General features: G+C 38.4%; 2 protein-coding genes across 2 annotated transcripts in view; both read left to right on the forward strand.

Moving 5' to 3' along the window:
* LOC132430321 (oocyte-secreted protein 2-like) overlaps nucleotides 1–333 on the forward strand; it is a 7,325-nt gene extending 6,992 nt beyond the window's left edge. The window contains exon 4 of the mRNA XM_060019710.1: nucleotides 165–333. Coding sequence (XP_059875693.1) covers nucleotides 165–333 — 169 coding nt within the window. The remainder of the gene's footprint in view (nucleotides 1–164) is intronic.
* A 9,633-nt stretch (nucleotides 334–9,966) lies between these two features.
* MS4A3 (membrane spanning 4-domains A3) lies at nucleotides 9,967–21,798 on the forward strand. The gene is made up of 3 exons (XM_060019711.1): nucleotides 9,967–10,005; nucleotides 12,278–12,415; nucleotides 21,628–21,798. The coding sequence occupies exons 1-3, from the start codon at nucleotides 9,967–9,969 to the stop codon at nucleotides 21,796–21,798; spliced, it is 348 nt and encodes a 115-aa protein (XP_059875694.1).
* The last annotated feature ends 662 nt before the right edge of the window (nucleotides 21,799–22,460 follow it).

Below are 22,460 nucleotides of genomic sequence, written 5' to 3' on the forward strand. Positions count from 1 at the left end.
ATCTATTATCCAGAGGGTGCAGGTACCCCTAAATAACCATATTGAAATGATCATGATGTTAAACAGTGGTAAAAAATAAAATAGCTTGGCCCCAAATTTAGATTCAGAAAGACCTGGTAACAAGCATGCCAACCCTATCTGCTTTTTGTTTCTCTTCTCTTCAGGAAATCAGTGTGGCTTACACCAGTTTCTACAGATAATGAAATAAAATTGGATCCCAGTCCCTTTATTCCTGATTTTGAGACAACAGCAGAAGAGTTAGGATTATTAAATTCCAGTCAAACTGACTCCAGTATTTACAGAGAAATTGAAACTTGGAAATTGGGCTCATGAATTTTGTTGGAAAAACAATGGTTTTATACAAAAAATAATTGCTATAAACCTTTCTTTAGGTATCTGATCCCTAAAACCCCTAATTCAGTGAAGGTCCTGATTCAGTGAAGGTGAATTTTTAGATACTTTTATTTATTAGGGATATGTCTTATTAATTTAATGTTGACTATCAGATAATCCTATTACCCATTAAATTTTATTTTTAGTTCTATAGAGTAGATTCAGAATAGGTCTTCAATGACAACAGGATTTAATTGATACAAACCTCCAATAAATATTTTCTAAATATACAGTTTTTTGAAGAATAGAAAGATAGAGATAGGTATGTAAATGTGCTAGAGACTAAAATTTAACATACTAACTCCCAGGAAAGCCAAAGTCCTTTTATATGAAGATAGTTTAACTTGTGTGGGTTTTCCTAATTAATTAGTAAAGTTGAGTCTTAAAAGTAATTGAATATCCTTCATATTTGATTATTAAAGAAGGAAATTAGGGGCTTCCCTGGTGGCTCAGTGGTTGAGAGTCTGCCTGCCGATGCAGGGGACACGGGTTCATGCCCCGGTCCAGGAGGATCCCACATGCCGCGGAGCGGCTGGGCCCGTGAGCCATGGCCGCTGAGTCCTGCGCGTCCGGAGCCTGTGCTCCGCAACGGGAGAGGCCACAGCAGTGAGACGCCCCGCGTACGGAAAAAAAAAAAGGAAATCAGATTTATAGTCTAGAATCTAAGTAACCACTTCCTTAACTGGAATTAGAGGTCAGGTTTTCCTTTATCTCTGATATGATTCTTTCACACTTGAAATAATTAACTGAAGAGGTCGACATGGAATCATCCTGTCACTTTAGAGCAATCTACTGGATGGTCATTTATCACCAGCTATTATGCTATCCTCTTTTCCCTAAAGGGGGGAGTCTACCCATGTAATACACCAAAGAGCACCCTGATTTGGGGGAAAGTTCTCATAACAATTATGAAAATTGAAGTGTGCCATTTGTTATTCAATAAAAACTTTTAATTTTTTTTACTTTTTAATTTTTATTTACTTTTTATTGGAGTAGAGTTGATTTACAATGTTTTGTTACTTTCTGCTGTACAGCAAAGTGAATCAGTTATACATATACATATATCCACTCTTTTTTAGATTCTTTTCCCATATAGGTCATTACAGAGTATTGAGTAAAGTTCCCTGTGTGTCACTTGCTTATCGAATGTACATTTTGGATGCTATGTCCTTTTGGAAATAAATTTTGCCAACATATTTTTTTTTAGTTTTTTTAAAATTTAAAGTGCTGCTATCTTATTGCCAATAAAATGCTTCTTAAAGTTGTCTACATGAATTTAAATTGTCATAATGGGCATCTGTCTTTGGTATATATGTATATACAACGAAGAGGTAATCGTTTTGTAAGGCTTAATGTGTGTCAGGCAATGTTTCAAGCATGTTGCAACAATTTACTTAATCCTAATAACCCAAAGACTTATGTATTACTATTCCAATTTCACAGATAAGAAAACAAACATAGATTAAATAATTTGCCTGCAACACACAACTGGCCTCTATTGGTGATCTGTTCCTAATCTTAGAGAGAAAGCTTTCAGCTTTTCAACCGTTGTCTATGATGTTCACTGTGGGCTTGTCGCTTGTGTGAAGGTGCATTCCTTCTATACCTAATTGTTGAGTTTTTATCTTGAAAGATTGTTGAATTTTGTCAGATCTAACCACTTCTGTCCAATATAACACTGAGAGTCCTAGCCAGAGTAATTAGGCAAGAAAAACAAAAGGCATCCATCAGAAAGGAAGAAGTAAAATTGTCTCTGTTTGCAGATGACATGATGTAACATATGTAAAACCCTAAAGATTCCATCAAAGAACTGTTAGAACTAATAACAAATTCAGTAGAGTTGCAGAATACAAAATCAACACACAAAAACTAGTTGTTTCTGTACACTAAAAATGAACTATCTGAAAAAGAAATTAAGAAAATTGCATTTACAATAGTAGCAAAATAAATAAAATACTTAGGAATAAATTTAACCAAGGAGGGAAAAGATCTGTATACTGAAAAGTATAGGACATGGATGAAAGAAATTGAAGAAGATACAAATAAATGAAACAATATCTCATGTTCATGTATTGGAATTGTCAAAATGTCCCTACCCCTAAAGTGATCTATAGATTCAATGCAATCCCTATCAAAATTCCAATGGTATTTTTCACAGAAAGAAGAAAAAACAATCCTAAAAAAAATCCAAAATTTGTATGGAACAACAAAAGACTGCAGAGCCTAAGCTAATCTTGAGAAAGAAAAACAAAGCTGGAGGCATCACACGTCCTGATTTCAAATTTTATTACAAAGCTAAAGTAATCAACACATCATGGTACTAGAATAAAAATGGATACAAAGAACAATGGAACAGAATAGAGAGTCCAGGTATAAACCCACATATATACCTTTAACTAATATTCAGTAAAGATGCCAAGGGGCTTCCCTGGTGGCTCAGTGGTTGAGAATCTGCCTGCTGATGCAGGGGACACGGGTTCGAGCCCTGATCTGGGAGGATCCCACGTGCCGCAGAGCAACTAGGCCCGTGAGCCACAACTACTGAGCCTGCGCGTCTGGAGCCTGTGCTCCGCAACAAGAGAGGCCGCGATAGTCAGAGGCCGACGCACCGCGATGAAGAGTGGCCCCCACTTGCCACAACTAGAGAAAGCCCTCGCATAGAAACGAAGACCCAACACAGCCAAAAATAAATTACTAAAAAAAATAAAAATAAAAAAATAAAGATGCCCAAAATATACAATGGGGAAAGAATTGTCTCTTCAGTAAATGATGTTGGGAAAACTGGATTCCCACATACAAAAAAAAAAAAGAAAGAAATTGGATTCTTACCTTACACTATATACAAAAATCAACTCCAAACGGATTAAAGACTTAAACAGAAGACCTGAAACTTTAAAACTCTAGAAGAAAACAGGCAGAAAGCCCCACGACATTGGTTTTGGCAATGATTTTTTGCTTATAGCACTGAATGTACAAGCAACAAAAGTAAACAAGTGAGACTACATCAAACTAAAAAGCTTCTGCACAATAAAGGAAACCACAAGATGAAAAGGCAAACTACAGAATGCGAGACTGTATTTGCAAAAACCATACCTCTGATAAGGGATTAACATCCAAAAGATCTAAGGAACTCCTGCAACTCAATGGCAAAAAAACCCAAATAACCAGATATAAAAATGGGCAAAGAATCTGAACAGACTTTTCTCCAAAGAAGACATACAAATGGCCAACAGGTTCATGAAAAGGTGTTCAACATCACTAATCAGGGAAATGCAAATCAAAATCATAATGAGCTATCACCTTACACCTGTTAGAATGGCTATCCTCAAGAAGACAAGTGTTGAGTAGGCTGTGGAGAAAAGGGAACCCTAGTACAATATTGGAAGGAATGTAAATTGCTTCAGCCACTATGGAAAACAGTATGAATGTTCCTCAAATAATTAAAAATAGAATTACCATATGAGCCAACAATCCCACTTCCAGATATATAACCAAAGGAAATGAAAACAGGATATCAAAGACATATCTGCACTTCCAAGTTTATTGCAGCACTATTCACAAGAGTCAAGATATGGAAACAGCCTAACTGTCCATCAGTGGATGAATGGATAAAGATGTGATATATCTATATATCTACATCTTTAGAAAGTGGAATATTATTCAGCCATAAAAAGAAGGAAATCCTGCCATCTGTGACAACATGGATGAACCTGAAGCATAATATGCTAAGTGAAGAAAGCCAGACAGAGTCAGAAAAGTGCTGCATGATCTCACTTAGATGTGGACTCTAAAATAGCTGAACTCATGGAAACAGAGTAGAAGGGTGGTGGTCAGGGTTGCGGGGGGAGTGGAAGAAATGGAGAGATGTTGGTCAAAGTGTGATTTTCAGTTATAAGATAAGTAAAGCCTGGAGACCTAATGTACAGCATGGTGACTATAATAAATAATGTACACTTGAAATTTGCTAAGAGATCTTATATATTCTCAACACATACACACACAAAATGTTAACTATGTGAGATGACAGATATAATTAGCTTGATCATGGTAATCATTTCCCAATGGATAAGTATATCAAAACATCACATTGTACATCTTAAATATATATAATTTGTATTTGTCAATCATACCTCTAAAAAAGCTGGAAAAAAAAAGACAAAACTGGGTGATGTGGACCCAGATCTGTCTGCCGTTAACCACTCCACTCTACTGCCTCCATCGCTTTAAGTTGCTGAACTTTAGTTTCTAGAAAACAATTGCTATTAAAGCAGCTCCACAGCCCTCAATAAAACTTAAGAAGTTTAGCTGGACAGAGAGTGCTTTTTTCTGAATCTGGAACTAAAATTACTTTATGCCAACAGATTTGGGAGGATATAGAGTAGGGTGAGTGATTGCTCAAGGCAAAGGAAATGATTGGGCATGAGGTAACAAGTTTCTTCAATATTCTTGTGCTAAAATATGAAGAGTGTGCAGGGTGGCCCTGGGCCCTCTCATCCTGCCACTCCATTATATAGGCAATGTCAGGTAGGCTTAGAAAGGGGAAGCAGTTTGTCTTAAATTCATGTGAACATTTAATAATAGAAGCTAGAACAACTCCAGCCCCATTTTTCATTTCACAAACTCTCCCATCTTCCTTAAATATCATGAATTCAGTTATTTCTCTTTTCTCTGTATTATTTGTATGTATTACTTTAAAACATTTGGAAGTGCTTATTTTGATGGATAAAAATGTCAGTTTCATGGGGTTCAATCAGAGTTCAGTTTAATTTCCCTCTCTTCCTCAGAGAGTACAACAGGGAATATAATTTATATAAATATAATTTATTTAAGAGGAAAACACATCAGTGGTTAAACATTAATTACTCTTAAATTTTGTTAACTTTTAATTATACAACTTCTAACTTTACCTTCACAAAAACTAAAAGTACCCATTAATTGTGACTGGGCTTTATGCATTATCTTTTAACGAATTTATTAATCATTTACCAAAAGAAGAAAGAGAATGTCCATGTCCACAAAAACTTATATCATTACAAGGAACCTCTTAAGGCCACCAGAAGGAACATACAGTTTTTATCTCAGTGAAATGAGAAGCTATTGCAGGCATTGTAAGCAGGGAGAGACATGATTTGATTTATATTTTAAAATCACTCATTACCCTATGAACACGGATTAGAGCAGTAATTAGGGGGCATTGTAAGAATTTAATTTGACATTAAGGCAAGTGATGATGTTATCATGGCCGGAGCTTGTGGTGGAGAAGATAGAAAATATGTAGACCAATTTTCTATACGCTTTGGAGATGGAAGAAAGAATTTCCAAATGGATTTAAAGTAGGGTAAGAAATAAATCACGATCAAGCATGACACCCTGGTGTCTGGCTCAGGCAATTGTATGGATAGTAATAATTTTACTAAAATTGAGAAGATTGAGGCTAGGACATTGCCCATGATAAGCTGAGATGTCAAGGTAACTAGATAATTAATCAAAGACCACCTTAAATAGCATTTGAGAAAATGAAAGCAAGGGGTGGGATATGACTATGGGATCTACTTTTTGACTGAATTCAATTTAATGTTTTTCACTCTCATTCAAATATATGGAAACTATATAAGAATTTAAACTAAGTCTTCAGTTTTATAATTAATTCAAAAATATATGAGTACGCCCTTTGTTCCTCTCCCTTCCACACACTGCTTTTTTCTTTTCTTATTTTCTCACGGAAACTTGTGTGCTTTTTTCTTTTAAGTTGAGGAAATGACGGTCTTTGGCCTGTTCTTGAATAATAGTTTAGGGTAACTTGACTGTGTTGGAACAGCTGGAATCTAGGAGTAAATGAGCTCAGATTTGAGTCTCATTGTGCCAGTTGTATAAAGCAGCATAAACCTGTTTCTTCACCTGCATCAAACAGTGTTGATTAGGTTCTGCTACAATAATACTGCCTCGAATATCAGTGGCTTAAAAGGACACAGGTTTATTTCTCACTCAGGTAAAGTCAGCCATGAGTCTTAACAACCTCCCAGGCAGTAGGAGCTCAATATTTCAATCTACAGATATTTTATGAAACCTTCCTATCCCCTAATGCTTCCACCATCACCCAGGAAAAGAAAATGCATATAAAATGTCTTGTTGGCTCCTGTGAGTTGGGCAATAAATGATGAGAGCTGGTAGGGTTAAAAATCAAATATGCAAAGATTTCAGAGCTTCAACATAATTATTTTGGTTAAGGTGTCACTTAAATCATTTCCAGTCCTTAATGGAAATAAACAATGAATAAAATTGCAAGAATGTCTCTGTTGTTAAATATTCTGTGTTTGTAAATCTGTAGGTGGTAGCTTGGCCAGATTCTCCATAGAAGTATCAGTCTTTGTTTATATGTTCATTGTCTGTTTCATTATATGTAAGTGATGAAGGAATAAACACCAAGAACACTTACAAAACCCAATATAATCACACAAGTAATCAACACATTGCTTGCAGTTTTGCTAGAGGCAAAGCCTGTCTTGGTATAATTAAAACTCATCAAAGAGTTAGTATTAAGTCATACATATGCTTAAATGCTGATTTATTTTCTTCTCGAAAACACCTGTTTTCTTTGAGAAGTGGAGAGCGGGGCAGGTGAGAGTAGGAATTCTTTTTCTTCGGAAGTAAGTTTTAGTGACATCGTGGAGTTAGAGTTCAATTATAAAGCAAAAAAAAAAAAAAAAAAAAAGAAAAGTTCAACATTCCAAGAATTGGTAGTGGCTCTTAGCTTGATTATGGTTCTGTTTACATTTCTTTTCTTTTTTTTTTTGCAGTACGCAGCCTCTCACTGTTGTGGCCTCTCCCATTGCGGAGCACAGGCTCTGGACGCGCAGGCTCAGCGGCCATGGCTCACGGGCCCAGCCGCTCCGTGGCATGTGGGATCTTCCCGGACTGGGGCACGAACCCGCGTCCCCTAGCATGGGCAGGTGGACTCCCAACCACTGCGCCACCAGGGAAGCCCTACATTTCTTTATACATCAGTCAAAACTCACAGGACTGTGCACTTGAAAAAGGAGAAAATCTGTTGCATGTAAATTATATTTCAATGAACCTGACATAAAAAATATGCTAGGGCTGATGGTTTTTTTCTCAACTAGAGTTTATATACTTATTAAGACATATAAAGGTATTACCTTAGAAGAGCATAATTTTAGTAAGTATGTGTATACATCAGCATGCGTGGGTATAGGGACAAAACCAACAATGCAAGCATTGCTATTTAGTAACTGGATTAAGACAAGTAAGTCTTGAGAAATACATCAGTTTTCAAACTGTCTGATGGGTCCCTTGTGAATGAACAGCTAGAACGCTGACTCCACTCACATAAAGATTTATTTTTTCCTTTTGGAAATCAGCAACTCAAATTTTGAACTTGATTATTTATTATGATATTTCAGCACCAAAAGCTAGCCCGCCTCCTTGAAAACATTTCCTCTTGTAATTAGGGGATATTGCATGCAAGTGGAAGAAATCCCTACGAATCTTCTTTTGGAAGCACTTTCTCATAATCATTCTCTCTCTAAAGAACTGAAGAAGCTTCTCATTTTCATTTATTTATTTTGAGTTCACATGAAGACTGTAGTTGCTAAGACCTCAACGTGCATTCTGTCTTTAACCTTGATACTGTTCCCTGATGTGGGGTCTAGGATCTGAAATTTACAAATGAGATAACTGAAGCCTTATTTAAGCAACTTCCTTTCTAAGCTCTTTCTTTCTACAGCTCTAAATTTAAACAAGTATGTTGAAAGGAACTGCTTTTGGGGGATTTACTTCCTCATATTTCTTCCTTTCCTTCCCTTTCAGCACTTTTTGCCCTTCCTTTCTTCTTCAATATTCTATTTGTAATGGCTCTGGCTAACATGAGGCGGGGAGGGTCATAGATTTCCTGCCATCGTTTTAGCTATTTCTTTATGATTTCCATTTGGTCTTCTCTGTATTCAGTCCCTTCTTTCACTCCCAGATAGTTCCTTCAGAGGCCCTGCTCCAGGCTCCGCTGCCAGCCCTGTTCACAGAGCTCCTGTACGTTATGTTTTCTTGGTCGCTGGGCCCCTGCTCGCTTTATATTCGGTGCCCCAGACTTCACAATCCCCCTTCCCAAGCTGTCTCTCGGTTATGGCATCTGGCCTTCTTTCTCTTTCCTGTGACCAAGTCTCCACTTATGCTCCAGTTTCTAGAACTAGAACTTCGCCTAGTTTGCTGTGAACATTCTTCTTTTTCTCATAGACTTTCCCAACCTGACATGCGGATCAGGGACTGCGCCCCAGTTCTAGGCCTCCCCCTCAGGTCCTGCCTGGGACCTCTCTAAGGATTGCGGTTTGAATCTTCACCTGTTATCTCTTTCCTTACTCCCTGCCTCTTTCCTCTGATTTTTCCATCACCTATTTCAGGACCTTATTTATTTAGGATGACTGTACCATTTATCTTCTAAACAGCGACACTTCTGAAAGCGAAAGGAGGCGTAATTAAAGTCCCACTGGGGGAACAGGCCTGACTGTCACTTCACCTGACCCAGAACCTGAGTTTTGCACGCAGCTTGACTGTTTACCGTGTGATGTTGGGAAAGCTGGTTAACATTTCTATGCCATACTTTCTATATAAAATTGGGTTAATGGTTATACCTAGAAGAGCTAGGTATTACGAGAAAGAAAGGAGTGAATACATGGGAAGCATTTACAATGGTGACTCGTACGTAGTAATCATTAAATGCATTTAAACTACAATTTGCATCATCTTTAGGTTGTTGGCGAATTAATTAGCCTTTCTAAGACTGCGTGAATTGAATGTGATAATGAACCTAACCACCCTCCCTCCTCGAGACGCGACTCTTATAATCCGACTTTGTCTCTTCTTACCGTGCAAATAACTACCTCCATTCCTCAACCCTTTCCCACCCATCTCCCCATATTTCCGCTTGTATTTCTTGTCCTAACGATGTATTAAGCAACATCTCAAAGCCAGAAGACAGTTACTCCTGACACCAGTCTCCTAATCGACACTCAACCTTTGGGAGAGCACAGTGAACTCGAGAGGCCGCAGACCCAGATGTGGTTAGCACGCTCTGCAGGCCACCAAGAAAACATTTTCACTGACTCCTCTAAGGCAAAGATACATCAAGCCTGAGCCAAAAGAGGCTGCTGTCTTCCAGGAAAGACACCATAAGTGATCCTTACGGAGTGGCTCCTGCTTGCAACCAAATGGGTTTGAGAGGATAGAATCTGGCCAATGCCTGATGCCTCCAAGATAAATCCTCGAGATTCTCTCTCCACAGAAAGCCCCCTTTCCTTATTGTCTGTCAAAGGTGCCACCCCGTGGGCCACTGAGAATGTCTGCAGACTTTTTTGTTTGGTTGTTGACTAGAGATTTGGAACATTTAGTATGAGGATGCTTCTCCTTAGAATTTGATGTTACTTTGATGCCATAGTAAAAAAATGCTAGACATAATTACGTAGTTATTGCTTTGGAGAATGTGGGCATGGATACACAGATACACCCCCCTTAGATATATTAAATCCAAATGGCTGCGCCCAAATTTGGCCGCCAGCTCTAGTGATGAGGGATGGTCTTCATATACCTGAGGTGTGGGATTTGGTGAGTGAATTTCTGCACAAGCTCAGAGGGACAGAAATGATACTCGAGCCGGATTACAGTTTCTGATCCCTAGCTCCTCAAATTTCTGGCTGTGTGGCCTTGGGCAAGGTACTTAACTCCTCTGATGTTCAGCTTCCTTGTCTGTAAAATGAAAGGATCATAACAGTATCCCCTTTCATATGGATATTGTGAGAGGTAAATTGGTGATCGTGAGTAACACTTAGAACAATGTCTGAACCACGCTAAAAGCCAGATGGGTGAACTTGCCTGAGGGGTTCTTAGGAAACCCACACTTCTCTCATTTAAAAAAAAAAAAAAGAAAGAAAGCTAAATTGACCAAATTGTAGAACACAGTTGATTTTACCTGGAGGCTGAAAATTCTCCCTGATATTTATGGTTATTTTAGAAAGTCAGACTAAATAATGTGGTTAGAATAAATAGATAACCAACAAGGACCTATTGTATAGCACAGGGAACTCTACTGAATATTTTGTAATAACCTATAAGGGAAAAGAATCTGAAAAAAATAGTTATATACGTGTATATAACTGACTCACTTTGCTGTTCACATGAAACTAACACAACATTGTAAATCAACTATACTTCAATTAAAAAAAAAGGGCTTAGAATAGATTTTTCTCCCTCCAGAACTGCTCTGGAGTTTCTCTGTATGAGGGGTTCCAATCCTTGCAAACATATTTTCTATTATCATCCATAAGACGTGACTACATCAGGCTGGACCAAAAGTTTATTTATTATTTACTTGACGTGTACTAACTGAGTGCCCACCCCATGACAGACTGGTATTTCAACGCTGAGAAGACAGAGAGATACAGTTAAGTATCCAGTCAGTTGAGGCTCAGACTGATAAGTGTATGACAAGGGAAAATTCTGAGAGTGTCTAAAAGGGGTGCTTCATCCAGACTTGGCCAGGATCAGAAAAGTCTTCCTTTATCAAAGTATGACCTGTGCGCTGAGATTCAGGCTGCAAGAAGAGCAGAAATTATTCAGGTGGAGCTTGAGGGGAAATGTGTTTCAGGGAGATGGGAATAGTACTGATGAAGATTCAAGACTTCTGAGAGTTTGGGAGGATTGAAAGAAAAAAAAGGCTGGACTGAGCTCTGAGCTAGGGAGTGGTGAGGAAAGAAGCTGGAGACAGAACCAAGTAATTCTCTGATGATGAAGGAGCAATGCTCCCCACATTACATACATTTTAGCATATTAGATAGTCTATCTAAAATATATACCTATTTCCCAAGGGATAGTTTTTGAGCCTGGACTTTGCAATGTTAATATGAAATTAAAATTATTTCCATTTTACACACGTGAAAACTGAGATCCCCACGACTAGGTCATACAACTAGTAACTGGTCAGATTTGGATTTGCAACTGGCTCCTCCATGGTTCTCAAACTTTTTCCATTGTGCTGTATTGCTATCCAGAAAGGTATCTTCCATATAGTACTATATAATATAATGACTTAAGAAATATTGGACCTTAAAGAATATGTCTCGAGTTACTCATCATTGAATCAATAATGTTGTTCCTTTAAGAAAAGGCTGGGGCATATTTTAGACCTGAGGAGTAGAAATTCAGAGGCATAATCTCATGGTGGGAGACATCCTATCAACACTGGAGAATGGTCTTCATCATATTATGGCCCCAAAGTATGCTGGGAAGACAGTTCCACCCAGTCTACGTTATCAGCCGTACCTCCTTCACTCTTCTGCCACTTTCTGAAAGGAGTTTGTGAGAATGGGCAGAGGTAGGGGGGAAAGGGGAGGATGAAATGTTGCCACTGGAATCGGTGGGAATCCAGGGAACAGAAACCTCCCAGAGTAGGCTTTTGCCCAGTTAATTTAGGCTTCGTTTTTTTGACTATTTCAAGCACTGATATCTCCTTTCTAAGGAAAATTAAAATGATCTCTTCTCCAAATACCATATGATATCACTTATATGTAGAATCTAAAACATGACACAAGTGAACTTATCTACGAAAGAGAAACAGACTCACAGACTTAGAGAATAGATTTGTGGTTGCCAAGGGGGAGGGCGGTAGGGGCGGGTTGGATTGGGAGTTTGGGATTAGCAGATACAAACTATTATATAGAATGGATAAACAACAAGGTCCCACTGTATAACACAGGGAACTATAGTCAACATCCTGTAATAAAACCATAAAGCCAAAGAAAAACAAATAAATAAAATGGTCTCTTCTCAATGCACACTAGTATCGGACCATTTATGCATTCTCTTTTTTTGCTTCTTACAGGCTATCCAGATCCTGAATGGAGCAATAATTCTGTCTCTGGGTGTTTTTATGGGTTCCTTACAAAACTTGCCCCATCCATCCAATTACATATTTTTCTTGATCGTTTATACAGGCTATCAGATATGGAGCGCTATATCTGTGAGTATTCAAATTTCACTGACCGTAGGTAATTTCTTAGATACCACTGCTAGAAATGTATTTTGGCAAATTTTCTCTCAAATTTTAGGGGTGGCTTGGTAAACGATTGTGAGACTTATGAATTAAAGAATAGAATGAAGTTTTGAGAGAGCCATGAACATGTAGAGAGTTCCATTTATCAAAATTAGAGTCATGGAACTAATAGCAGGTCAAAATAATAACTTAGAAATTAGTGGATATGTATACTGAACCAAGAGGGCGGAGGAGAAGGACGTGCTCTCACTCCCTCTTGCAAGAAAACCAGAATCACAACTAGCTGCTGGACAATCATCGACAGGAGGACACTGGAACTCACCAAAAAAGATACCCCACATCCAAAGAGAAAGGAGAAGCCACAATGAAATGGTAAGAGGGGCTCAAGCACAGTAAAATCAAATCCCATAACTGCTGGGTGGGTGACTCACAGACTGGAGAACACTTATACCACAGATGTCCACCCACTGGAGGGAAGGTTCTGAGCCCCACGTCAGGCTTCCCAACCTGGGGGTCCAGCAATGGGAGAAGGAATTCCTAGAGAATCAGACCTTGAAGGCTAGTGGTATTTGATTGCAGGATGTCAACAGGACTGGGGGAAACAGAGACTCCACTCTTGGAGGGCACACACAAAGTAGTGTGTGCATCGGGACCCAGGGGAAGGAGCAGTGACCCCATAGGAGACTGCACCAGACCTACCTGCTAGTGTTGGAGGGTCTACTGCAGAGGCGGGGGGTGTATGTGGCTCACCGTGGGGACAAGGACACTGGCAGCAGAAGTTCTGGGAAGTACTCATGGCGTGAGCCCTCTCAGAGTCTGCCATTAGCCCCACCAAAGAATCCAGGTAGGCTCCAGTGTTGGGTTGCCTCGGGCCAAACAATCAACAGGGAGGGAACCCAGCCCCACCCATGAGCAGTCAAGAGGATTAAAGTTTTACTGAGCTCTGCCCACCAGAGCAACACCCAGCTCTACCCACCACCAGTCCCTCCCATCAGGAAACTTGCACAAGTTTGCACCCTTAGAGAGCCGCATCCACCAGAGGGCAGACAGCAGAAGCAAGAAGAACTACAATCCTGCAGCCTGTGGAACAAAAACCACATTCACAGAAAGACAAGATGAAAAGGCAGAGGGCTATGTACCAGATGAAGGAACAAGATAAAACCCCAGAAAAACAACTAAATGAAGTGGAGGTAGGCAACCTTCCAGAAAAAGAATTCAGAATAATGATGGTGAAGGTGATCCAGGACCTTGGAAAACGAATGGAGGCAAAGATTGAGAAGATGCAAGAAATGTTGAACAAAGACCTAGAAGAATTAAAGAACAAACAAACAGAGATGAACAATACAATAACTGAAATGAAAACTACACTAGAAGGAATCAATAACAGAATAACTGAGGCAGAAGAACGGATAAGTGACCTGGAAGACAGAATGGTGGAATTCACTGCTGCGGAACAGAATAAAGAAAAAAGAATGAAAAGAAATGAAGACAGTGTAAGAGACCTCTGGGGCAACATTAAACACAAAAACATTCGCATTATAGGGGTCCCAGAAGGAGAAGAGAGAGAGAAAGGACCCGAGAAAATATTTGAAGAGATTATAGTTGAAAACTTCCCTAACATGGGAAAGGAAATAGCCACCCAAGTCCAGGAAGCACAGAGTCCCATACAGGATAAACCCAAGGAGAAACATGCCGAGACACACAGTAATCAAACTGGCAAAATTTAAAGACAAAGAAAAATTATTGAAAGCAGCAAGGGGAAAATGACAAATAACATACAAGGGAACTCCCATAAGGTTAACAGCTGATTTCTCAGCAGAAACTCTACAAGCCAGAAGGGAGTGGCATGATATACTTAAAGTGATGAAAGGGAAGAACGTACAACCAAGATTACTCTAACCCAGCAAGGATCTAATTCAGATTTGATGGAGAAATCAAAACCTTTACAGACAAGCAAAATCTAAGAGAATTCATCACCACCAAACCAGCTCTACAACAAATGCCAAAGGAACTTCTCTAAGTGGGAAACACAAGAGAATAAAGAAGACCTAACAAAAACAAACCCAAAACAATTAAGAAAATGGCCATAGGAACATACATATTGATAATTACCTGAAACGTCAATGGATTAAATGCACCAAGCAAAAGACACAGGCTTGCTGAATGGATACAAGAAAAAGACCCATATATATGCTGTCTACAAGAGACCCGCTTCAGACCTAGGGACACATACAGACTGAAAGCGAGGGGATGGAAAAAGTTATCCCATGCAAATGGAAATCAAAAGAAAGCTGGAATAGCAATACTCATATCAGATAAAATAGACTTTAAAATAAAGAATGTTACAAGAGACAAGGAAGGACACTACATAATGATCAAGGGATCAATCCAAGAAGAAGATATAACAATTATAAATATATATATATGCAACATAGGAGCACCTCAATACATAAGGCAACTGCTAACAGCTCTAAAAGAGGAAATCGACAATAACACAATAATAGTGGGGGACTTTAACACCTCACTTACACCAATGGACATATCATCCAAACAGAAAATTAATAAGGAAACACAAGCTTTAAATGACACAGTAGACCAGATAGATGTAATTGATATTTATAGGACATTCCATCCCAAAGCAGCAAATTATACTTTCTTCTCAAGTGCACATGGAACATTCTCCAGGATAGATCACATCTTGGGACACAAATCAAGCCTCAGTAAATTTAAGAAAATTGAAATCATATCAAGCATCTTTTCTGACCACAACGCTATGATATTAGAAATGAATTACAGGAAAAAGACGTAAAAAACACAAACACATGGAGGCTAAACAATACATTACTAAATAACCAAGAGATCACTGAAGAAATCAAAGAGGAAATCAAAAATACCTAGAGACAAATGACAATGAAAACACGACGATTCAAAACCTATGGGTTGCAGCAAAAGCGGTTCTAAGAGGGAAGTTTATAGCTATGCAAGCCTACCTCAAGAAACAAGAAAAGTCTCAAATAAACAATCTAACCTCACACTTAAAGGAACTAGAGAAAGAAGAACAAACAAAACCCAAAGTTAGCAGAAGGAAAGAAATCATAAAGATCAGAGCAGAAATAAATGAAATAGAAACAAAGAAAACAATAGCAAAGATCAATAAAACTACGAGCTGGTTCTTTGAGAAGATATACAAAATTGATAATCCATTAGCCAGACTCATCAAGAAAAAGAGAGAGAGGACTCAAATTGATAAAATTAGAAATGAAAAAGGAGAAGTTACAACAGACACCATAGAAATACAAAGCGTCCTAAGAGACTACTACAAGCAACTCTATGCCAATAAAATGGACAACCTGGAAGAAATGGACAAAATCTTAGAAAGGTATAATCTTCCAAGACTGAACCAAGAAGAAATAGAAAATATGAACAGACCAATCACAAGTAATGAAATTGGGATGAAAAATCTTCCAACAAACAGAAGTCCAGGACCAGATGGTTTCACAGGTGAATTCTATCAAACATTTAGAGAAGAGCTAACACCCATCCTTCTCAAACTCTTCTAAATAATTGCAGAGGCAGGAACACTCCCAAACTCATTCTATGAGGCCACCATCACCCTTATACCAAAACCAGACAAAGATACTACAAAAAAAGAAAATTACAGACCAATATCACTTGAATGAATATAGATGCAAAAATTCTCAACAAAATACTAGCAAACAGAACCGAACAACACATTAAAAAGATCATACACCATGATCACGTGGGATTTATCCCGGGGATGCAAGGATTCTTCAATATACGCAAATCAGTCAATGTGATACACCATATTAAAAAATTGAAGAATAAAAACCATATGATCATCTCAATAGATGCAGAAAAAGCTTTTGACAAAAGTCAACACCCATTTATGATTAAAAAAATCTCCAGAAAGTGGGCATAGAGGGAACCTACCTCAACATAATAAAGGCAATATATGACAAACCCACAGCAAACATCATTCTCAATGGGGAAAAACTGAAAGCATTTCCTCTAAGATCAGCAACAAGACAAGGATGTCCGCTCTCACCACTATTATTCAACATAGTTTTGGAAGTCCTAGCCATGGCAATCAGAGAAGAAAAAGAAATAAGAGGAATCCAAATCAGAAAAGAAGAATTAAAACTGTCACTGTTTGCAGAATACATGATGCTATACATAGAGAATCCTAAAGATGCCACCAGAAAACTACTAGAGCTAATCAATGAATTTGGTAAAGTTGCAGGATACAAAATTAATGCACAGGAAACTCTTCATTCCTATACACTAATGATGAAAATTCTGAAAGAGAAATTAAGGAAACGCTCCCATTTACCATGGCAACACAAAGAATAAAGTACCTAAGAATAAACCTACCTAGGGAGACAAAAGACCTGTATGCAGAAAACTATAAGACACTGATGAAAGAAATTAAAGATGATACCAACAGATGGAGAGATATACCATGTTCTTGGATTGCAAGAATCAATATTGTAAACATGACTATACTACCTAAAGCAATCTACAGATTCAATGCAATCCCTATGAAATTACCAATGGCATTTTTTACGGAACTAGAACAGAAAATCTTAAAATTTGTATGGAGACACAAAAAACCCTGAATAGCCAAAGCAGTCTTGAGGGAAGTAAATGGAGCTGGAGGAATCAGACTCCGTGACTTCAGACTATACTACAAAGCTACAGTAATCAAGACACTATAGTACTGGCACAAAAACAGAAATACAGATCAATGGAACAGGATAGAAAGCCCAGAGATAAACCCACGCACCTATGGTCAACTAATCTATGACAAAGGAGGCAAGGATATACAATGGAGAAAAGACTGTCTCTTCAGTAAGTGGTGATGGGAAAACTGGACAGCTGCATGTAAAAGAATGAAATTAGAACACTCCCTAACACCATACACAAAAATAAACTCAAAATGGATTAGAAACCTAAATGTAAGACCGGGCACTATAAAACTCTGAGAGGGAAACATAGGAAGAACACTCTTTGACATAAATCACAGCAAGATATTTTTTGATCTATCTCCTAGAGTAATGGAAATAAAAACAAAAATGAACAAATGGGACGTAATGAAACTTCAAAGCTTTTGCACAACAAAGGAAACCATAAACAAGACGAAAAGACAACCCTCAGAATGGGAGAAAATATTTGCTAATGAATCAATGGACAAAGGGTTAATCTGCAAAATATATAAACAGCTCATGCAGCTCAATATTAAAAAGCAAACAACCCAATTCAAATATGGGCAGAAGACCTAAGTAGACGTTTTCCAAAGAAGACATACAGATGGCCAAGAAGCACATGAAAAGCTGCTCAACATCACTAATTATTAGAGAAATGCAAATCAAAACTACAATGAGGTACCACCTCTCAGCAGTTAGAACAGGCGTCATCAGAAAATCTACAAACAACAAATGCTGGAGAGGGTGTGGAGAAAAGGGAACCCTCTTGCACTGTTGGTGGGAATGTAAATTGATACAGCCACTATGGAGAACAGTATGGAGGTTCCTTAAAAAACTAAAAATAAAATTACCACCTGATCCAGCAATCCCACTACTGGGCATATACCCAGAGAAAACCATAATTCCAAAAGACATATGCACCCCAATGTTCATTGCAGCACTATTTACAATAGCCAGGTCATGGAAGCAACCTACATGCCCGCTGACAGACGAATGGATAAAGAAGATGTGGTACATATATACAATGGACTATTACTCAGCCATAGAAAGGAACGAAATTGGGTCATTTGTTGATACGTGGATGGATCTAGAGACTGTCATACAGAGTGAAGTAAGTCAGAAAGAGAAAAACAAATATCGTATATTAACACATATATGTGGAACCTAGAAAAATGGTAGATGAACCGGTTTGCAGGGCAGAAAGTGAGACACAGATGTAGAGAACTAGCGTATGGACACCAAGGGGCGAAAGTGGCGGGGGGTGGTGGTGGTGGTGGTGTGATGAATTGGGTGATTGGGATTGACATGTATACACTGATGTGTATAAAACTGATGACTAATAAAAACCTGCTGTATAAAAAAAAATAATAAAATTCAAAAATTTAAAAAAAACGAAGTTTTAAATAACTTGCAAAAAAAAATTAGTGGGTATGTCCAGAGAGATACTTAGATGTATAAAAGGTCTTTTAGAACACCTAGTCCAATAAATCAAACCCATATCTGGAGCTTGGGTGAGAATGGTATTAAATATGCTTATGTATGTAAATAAATAGTATTTACTTTTAATATAAACATAAGCATAAAGATAATTAATTACATTGAATATGTGTATTTATTATATGATAAAGTATGCACACCTATATAAACCTGTAAAAGGCCAAGAACAAAACAAAATGAAAATCTTATACATTTATTCAAAATTTAGACTCATTTAAAATTTTATCTGTATAAAATGGTGAGCAAAGTCAAGTATAATTTTGTGTTCTAGAATGTGAATTTGAAAAGGAAGTTTGTACAAGTACCGCTAGGTATCTGCTAACCAAGGAAAGATCAAGAAAAGATGGTTGAGACTTAACATTCCTTTATCTGCTTCACTTCCTATTTTCAAGCAGTTTATTGTTTCAGGAACCTTATCTGTCGTAGTTGGGAAAAAAACCCATAAAAACACTGGTAAGTGGAAGTTCTTCTTTTTCTATGGTCATAGGAGTAGAAATAAGTCATCCATTAACAGTAAGAGAGTTGAGGTTGGTGAATCCAGCTGAGACCCTGAGTGTCATTTAATGTGCAAGAAAATTAATTTTCTTTTCCTAAGGCATTCAGGTGGTAGATCTTCAGAAAATCATATAGATTGTGAATATGATTACTGGGATGATTACTACGATTATCTGATGAATCTGAAGCTTAGAAAAAGGCTTTTTGATATTTGTGTGTTCTTAAAGTTAACTAATTCTAATTATTTTGAGGGGGCACTCTCCAGCTGAAAGCTAAGTAGTCTATATTTTTAGTGCTCATTAAACACTTAGTAAGTCTCTATTACGTGTTCCCACTCAACCACCTGCCCATTTATACTACTTTTCTAGCTCATTCACATTTCTACTCTATCCTCAAATGCCAATGCCTTTTTTCTCATCTCTACTCTCTGTTGATTCCCTTGCTTCCTATTCCGAGAAACTCAAGCCATTGGAGGAGATATTTCAGACCCCCACTATAACTACTTCATGGGCCAGATCTGTACCGATATGTTTTTTTCATTCTAACCTCTTACCGTAGGTGATTCCTCTATGATTTTCTTCAAACCCGCACCCCTTCTGGAATACTAGATTCTTTTTCTCCATGCAAGTGCATCACTCCAATTCTCTTCCTACTAGATCTTTTTAATCAGCCCATAAGCATCCAATAACTGCTAAGAAAAAAAAATTTTGACCTTATTTTCTGCTGCAAGTTACAGTCACAATTCATTTTCCCTCCTGTAGCTAAACTCCTTAAAGGAATGCTCTACACTCTATCTCCAATTCCTATCTACCCAGTTTCAACTAAACCCACTGCAATAAGGCTTCATTTTCTTCCCCATCACACTTTTGTAACTGCTCCCTTTAAGATCACTGAACACTTCCACGTTGGTAACACAGAGCTCAATTCTCAGTCTTCATCTAATTGACCCATTAGCAGCACTGGTCTCTCGCTCCTCCTTCCAATAATTTCTTCACTTGGATTCCAGGAAAACTTGATTAGCCGCTTTTCCTCCTGTCTTCTTCTTTCCTCCTTCTCAATCTCCTTTCCTAGATACTTTTCTTTTTTTTTTTTTTTTTTGCGGTACGTCGGCCTCTCTCTGTTGTGGCCTCTCCCGCTGCGGAGCACAAGCTCCGGATGCACAGGCTCAGCGGCCATGGCTCATGGGCCCAGCCACTCCGCGGCATGTGGGATCTTCCCAGACCGGGGCACAAACCCGTGTCCCCTGCATCGGCAGGCAGACTCTCAACCACTGCACCACCAGGGAAGCCCTAGATCCTTTTCTTCTCTCCAACACTTTAATGTTGGGGCACCCCAAAGCTCTGTTCTTTGTCACCTACTCTCTTCACTCCTCTGGTGATGTCATCCATTCTCATGGCTGTGATTGGCATCTATATGCCCACAACCCTGAAATAAACACTTCCAGCCTCCATCTCTCTGCTGAACATCAGACTGGCACACATAATTGCTTAGAGTCCTAAAAAGTTCAAAACTCAACCCCTAATCTTCCTCCTCAAACCATCTCCATCCACTGTCCTCATGTCAGCTGATGGGAACCCCATCCTTCCACATTGCCAGGCCTCAAACCTTAGAATTGGCTTAGGTTCTTCTTCCTTTGACAATCTTGAATCCAGTTTGTCAGCCAATCCTGTTGGCCCTACATTCGATGTATATCTGAGTTTGACATTTTCTCATCTTTCTACTGATAACACCTCATCTAATCTCCACCATCTCTCTTAACTGGGCTCCTCACTTCTACCCTCGGCCCTCTCTAACTAGACTCTCTTGAGATATCAGTGTTCCCTTTAAAATAGAAATCAAATTGTGTTGCCACTTTGCTCAAAATCCTCTAGTGGCTCTATGTTTTCCTTGGAGCAAGAACAGAAGTCCGTTGTGTGACCCGGGGGCCTTATGTGATCTGGCCCTCTGTTCATTTTCCACCTTCATTTTCTAATGCTGTTTGTTTTGGTCACTCCCCTCCAACACCCTACCCCCTTGCTTCCCTGGACCACACCTGGAACACTCTGGCCTCAGGCCTTTGAACTGACTGCAAGGACATGCCCCCCAGATGTCCTGGGGGGACTAACTCCCTCAGCTCCTTAACACCTCTCCCCAGGGGTCATTTCTATTTAACATCACAAACTCCACTCCTCTCTCTGGATTTCCTGGTCCTCATTACTTCCATTATTCCATAGCACTTAATCGCTTTTAAAAATGCTATATAATTCATCTATTAGTATGCGTAATTGTCTTCTTTGTTTTTGCTACTAGAACGTAAGCTCCATGAGGGTGGGGAATCTTTGTTTACTGATGTTTTTCCAGGACCAGCCTAGGTTATAGCTGGGTGTGTAAACCACTTTCAATGGCTATTTATTTAAATGACTGCAGCCAAAGGAATGAAGTAGGTGCTGCCTATATTAATGGAAATTTCTGTTTCTTTTTTAGATGGAAAGCAATTTTGGGATGAACATCGCTAATGCTACTGTTGCACTAGTTGGACTTGTTTTTCTCTCAATCAATTTATTCGCTAATGACCCATTACTCAAGGATTGTCAGTCTTCTCAGCCACAGGGCTTATGCATTTACAAAGAAGCTTCCTCAAGTGTATGCCTTTAAAAATTAGAGAAAGCCCACGCACAGCAACGAAGACCCAATGCAGCCAAAAATAAATAAATAAAAATTTAAAATTTATGTGTAATTATAAAATATTTCGACAATCTAAAATGTAGAGAAAATATACATCAGGTACCATGCTGCCTTCACTTGAATCTTGGTTCTGCCACTTAGTAGCCCTGTAATGAAGGGACAAATTAGATAACCTCGTTGTGTTTCAATTTTCTCATCACTGAAATGAGGATAGTGGTAGTATCAGTCTTAAAGGGTTGGTGTAAGGATCACATAAATTAATATTTGATGAGCAATTAAAACTGCATATTATGTACTACTACTGTTACATTCCCCAGAGAGATTACATTTTTTAAAAATTTTATTCACATCTTGCATAATGAAACTAAATTGAGAGATTTACAATTTTCTGTGGGATTTTCAAATAATGACACATTGAAGTTTTGAATGGCTTCACTTTTAAATTTATTTGAGTATGGTATTTTAAAAGGTAAGTTCTTTAATAACCTTTTCAAAGTATTTTTTGTTCATGTTTAGGTGTTCTCCCTCTTCTGTGGTCAACTGAGAAATTAATATTTTCCTCCAAATTTGTCCATTTTCCCCATGATGATTTATGAACTGTTATTTACTGACTTACTCCTAATCCTCCTGTT

The sequence above is a fragment of the Delphinus delphis genome, chromosome 8, assembly GCF_949987515.2.
Source record: "Delphinus delphis chromosome 8, mDelDel1.2, whole genome shotgun sequence".
In the NCBI taxonomy this organism is placed as follows: Eukaryota; Metazoa; Chordata; class Mammalia; order Artiodactyla; family Delphinidae; genus Delphinus; species Delphinus delphis.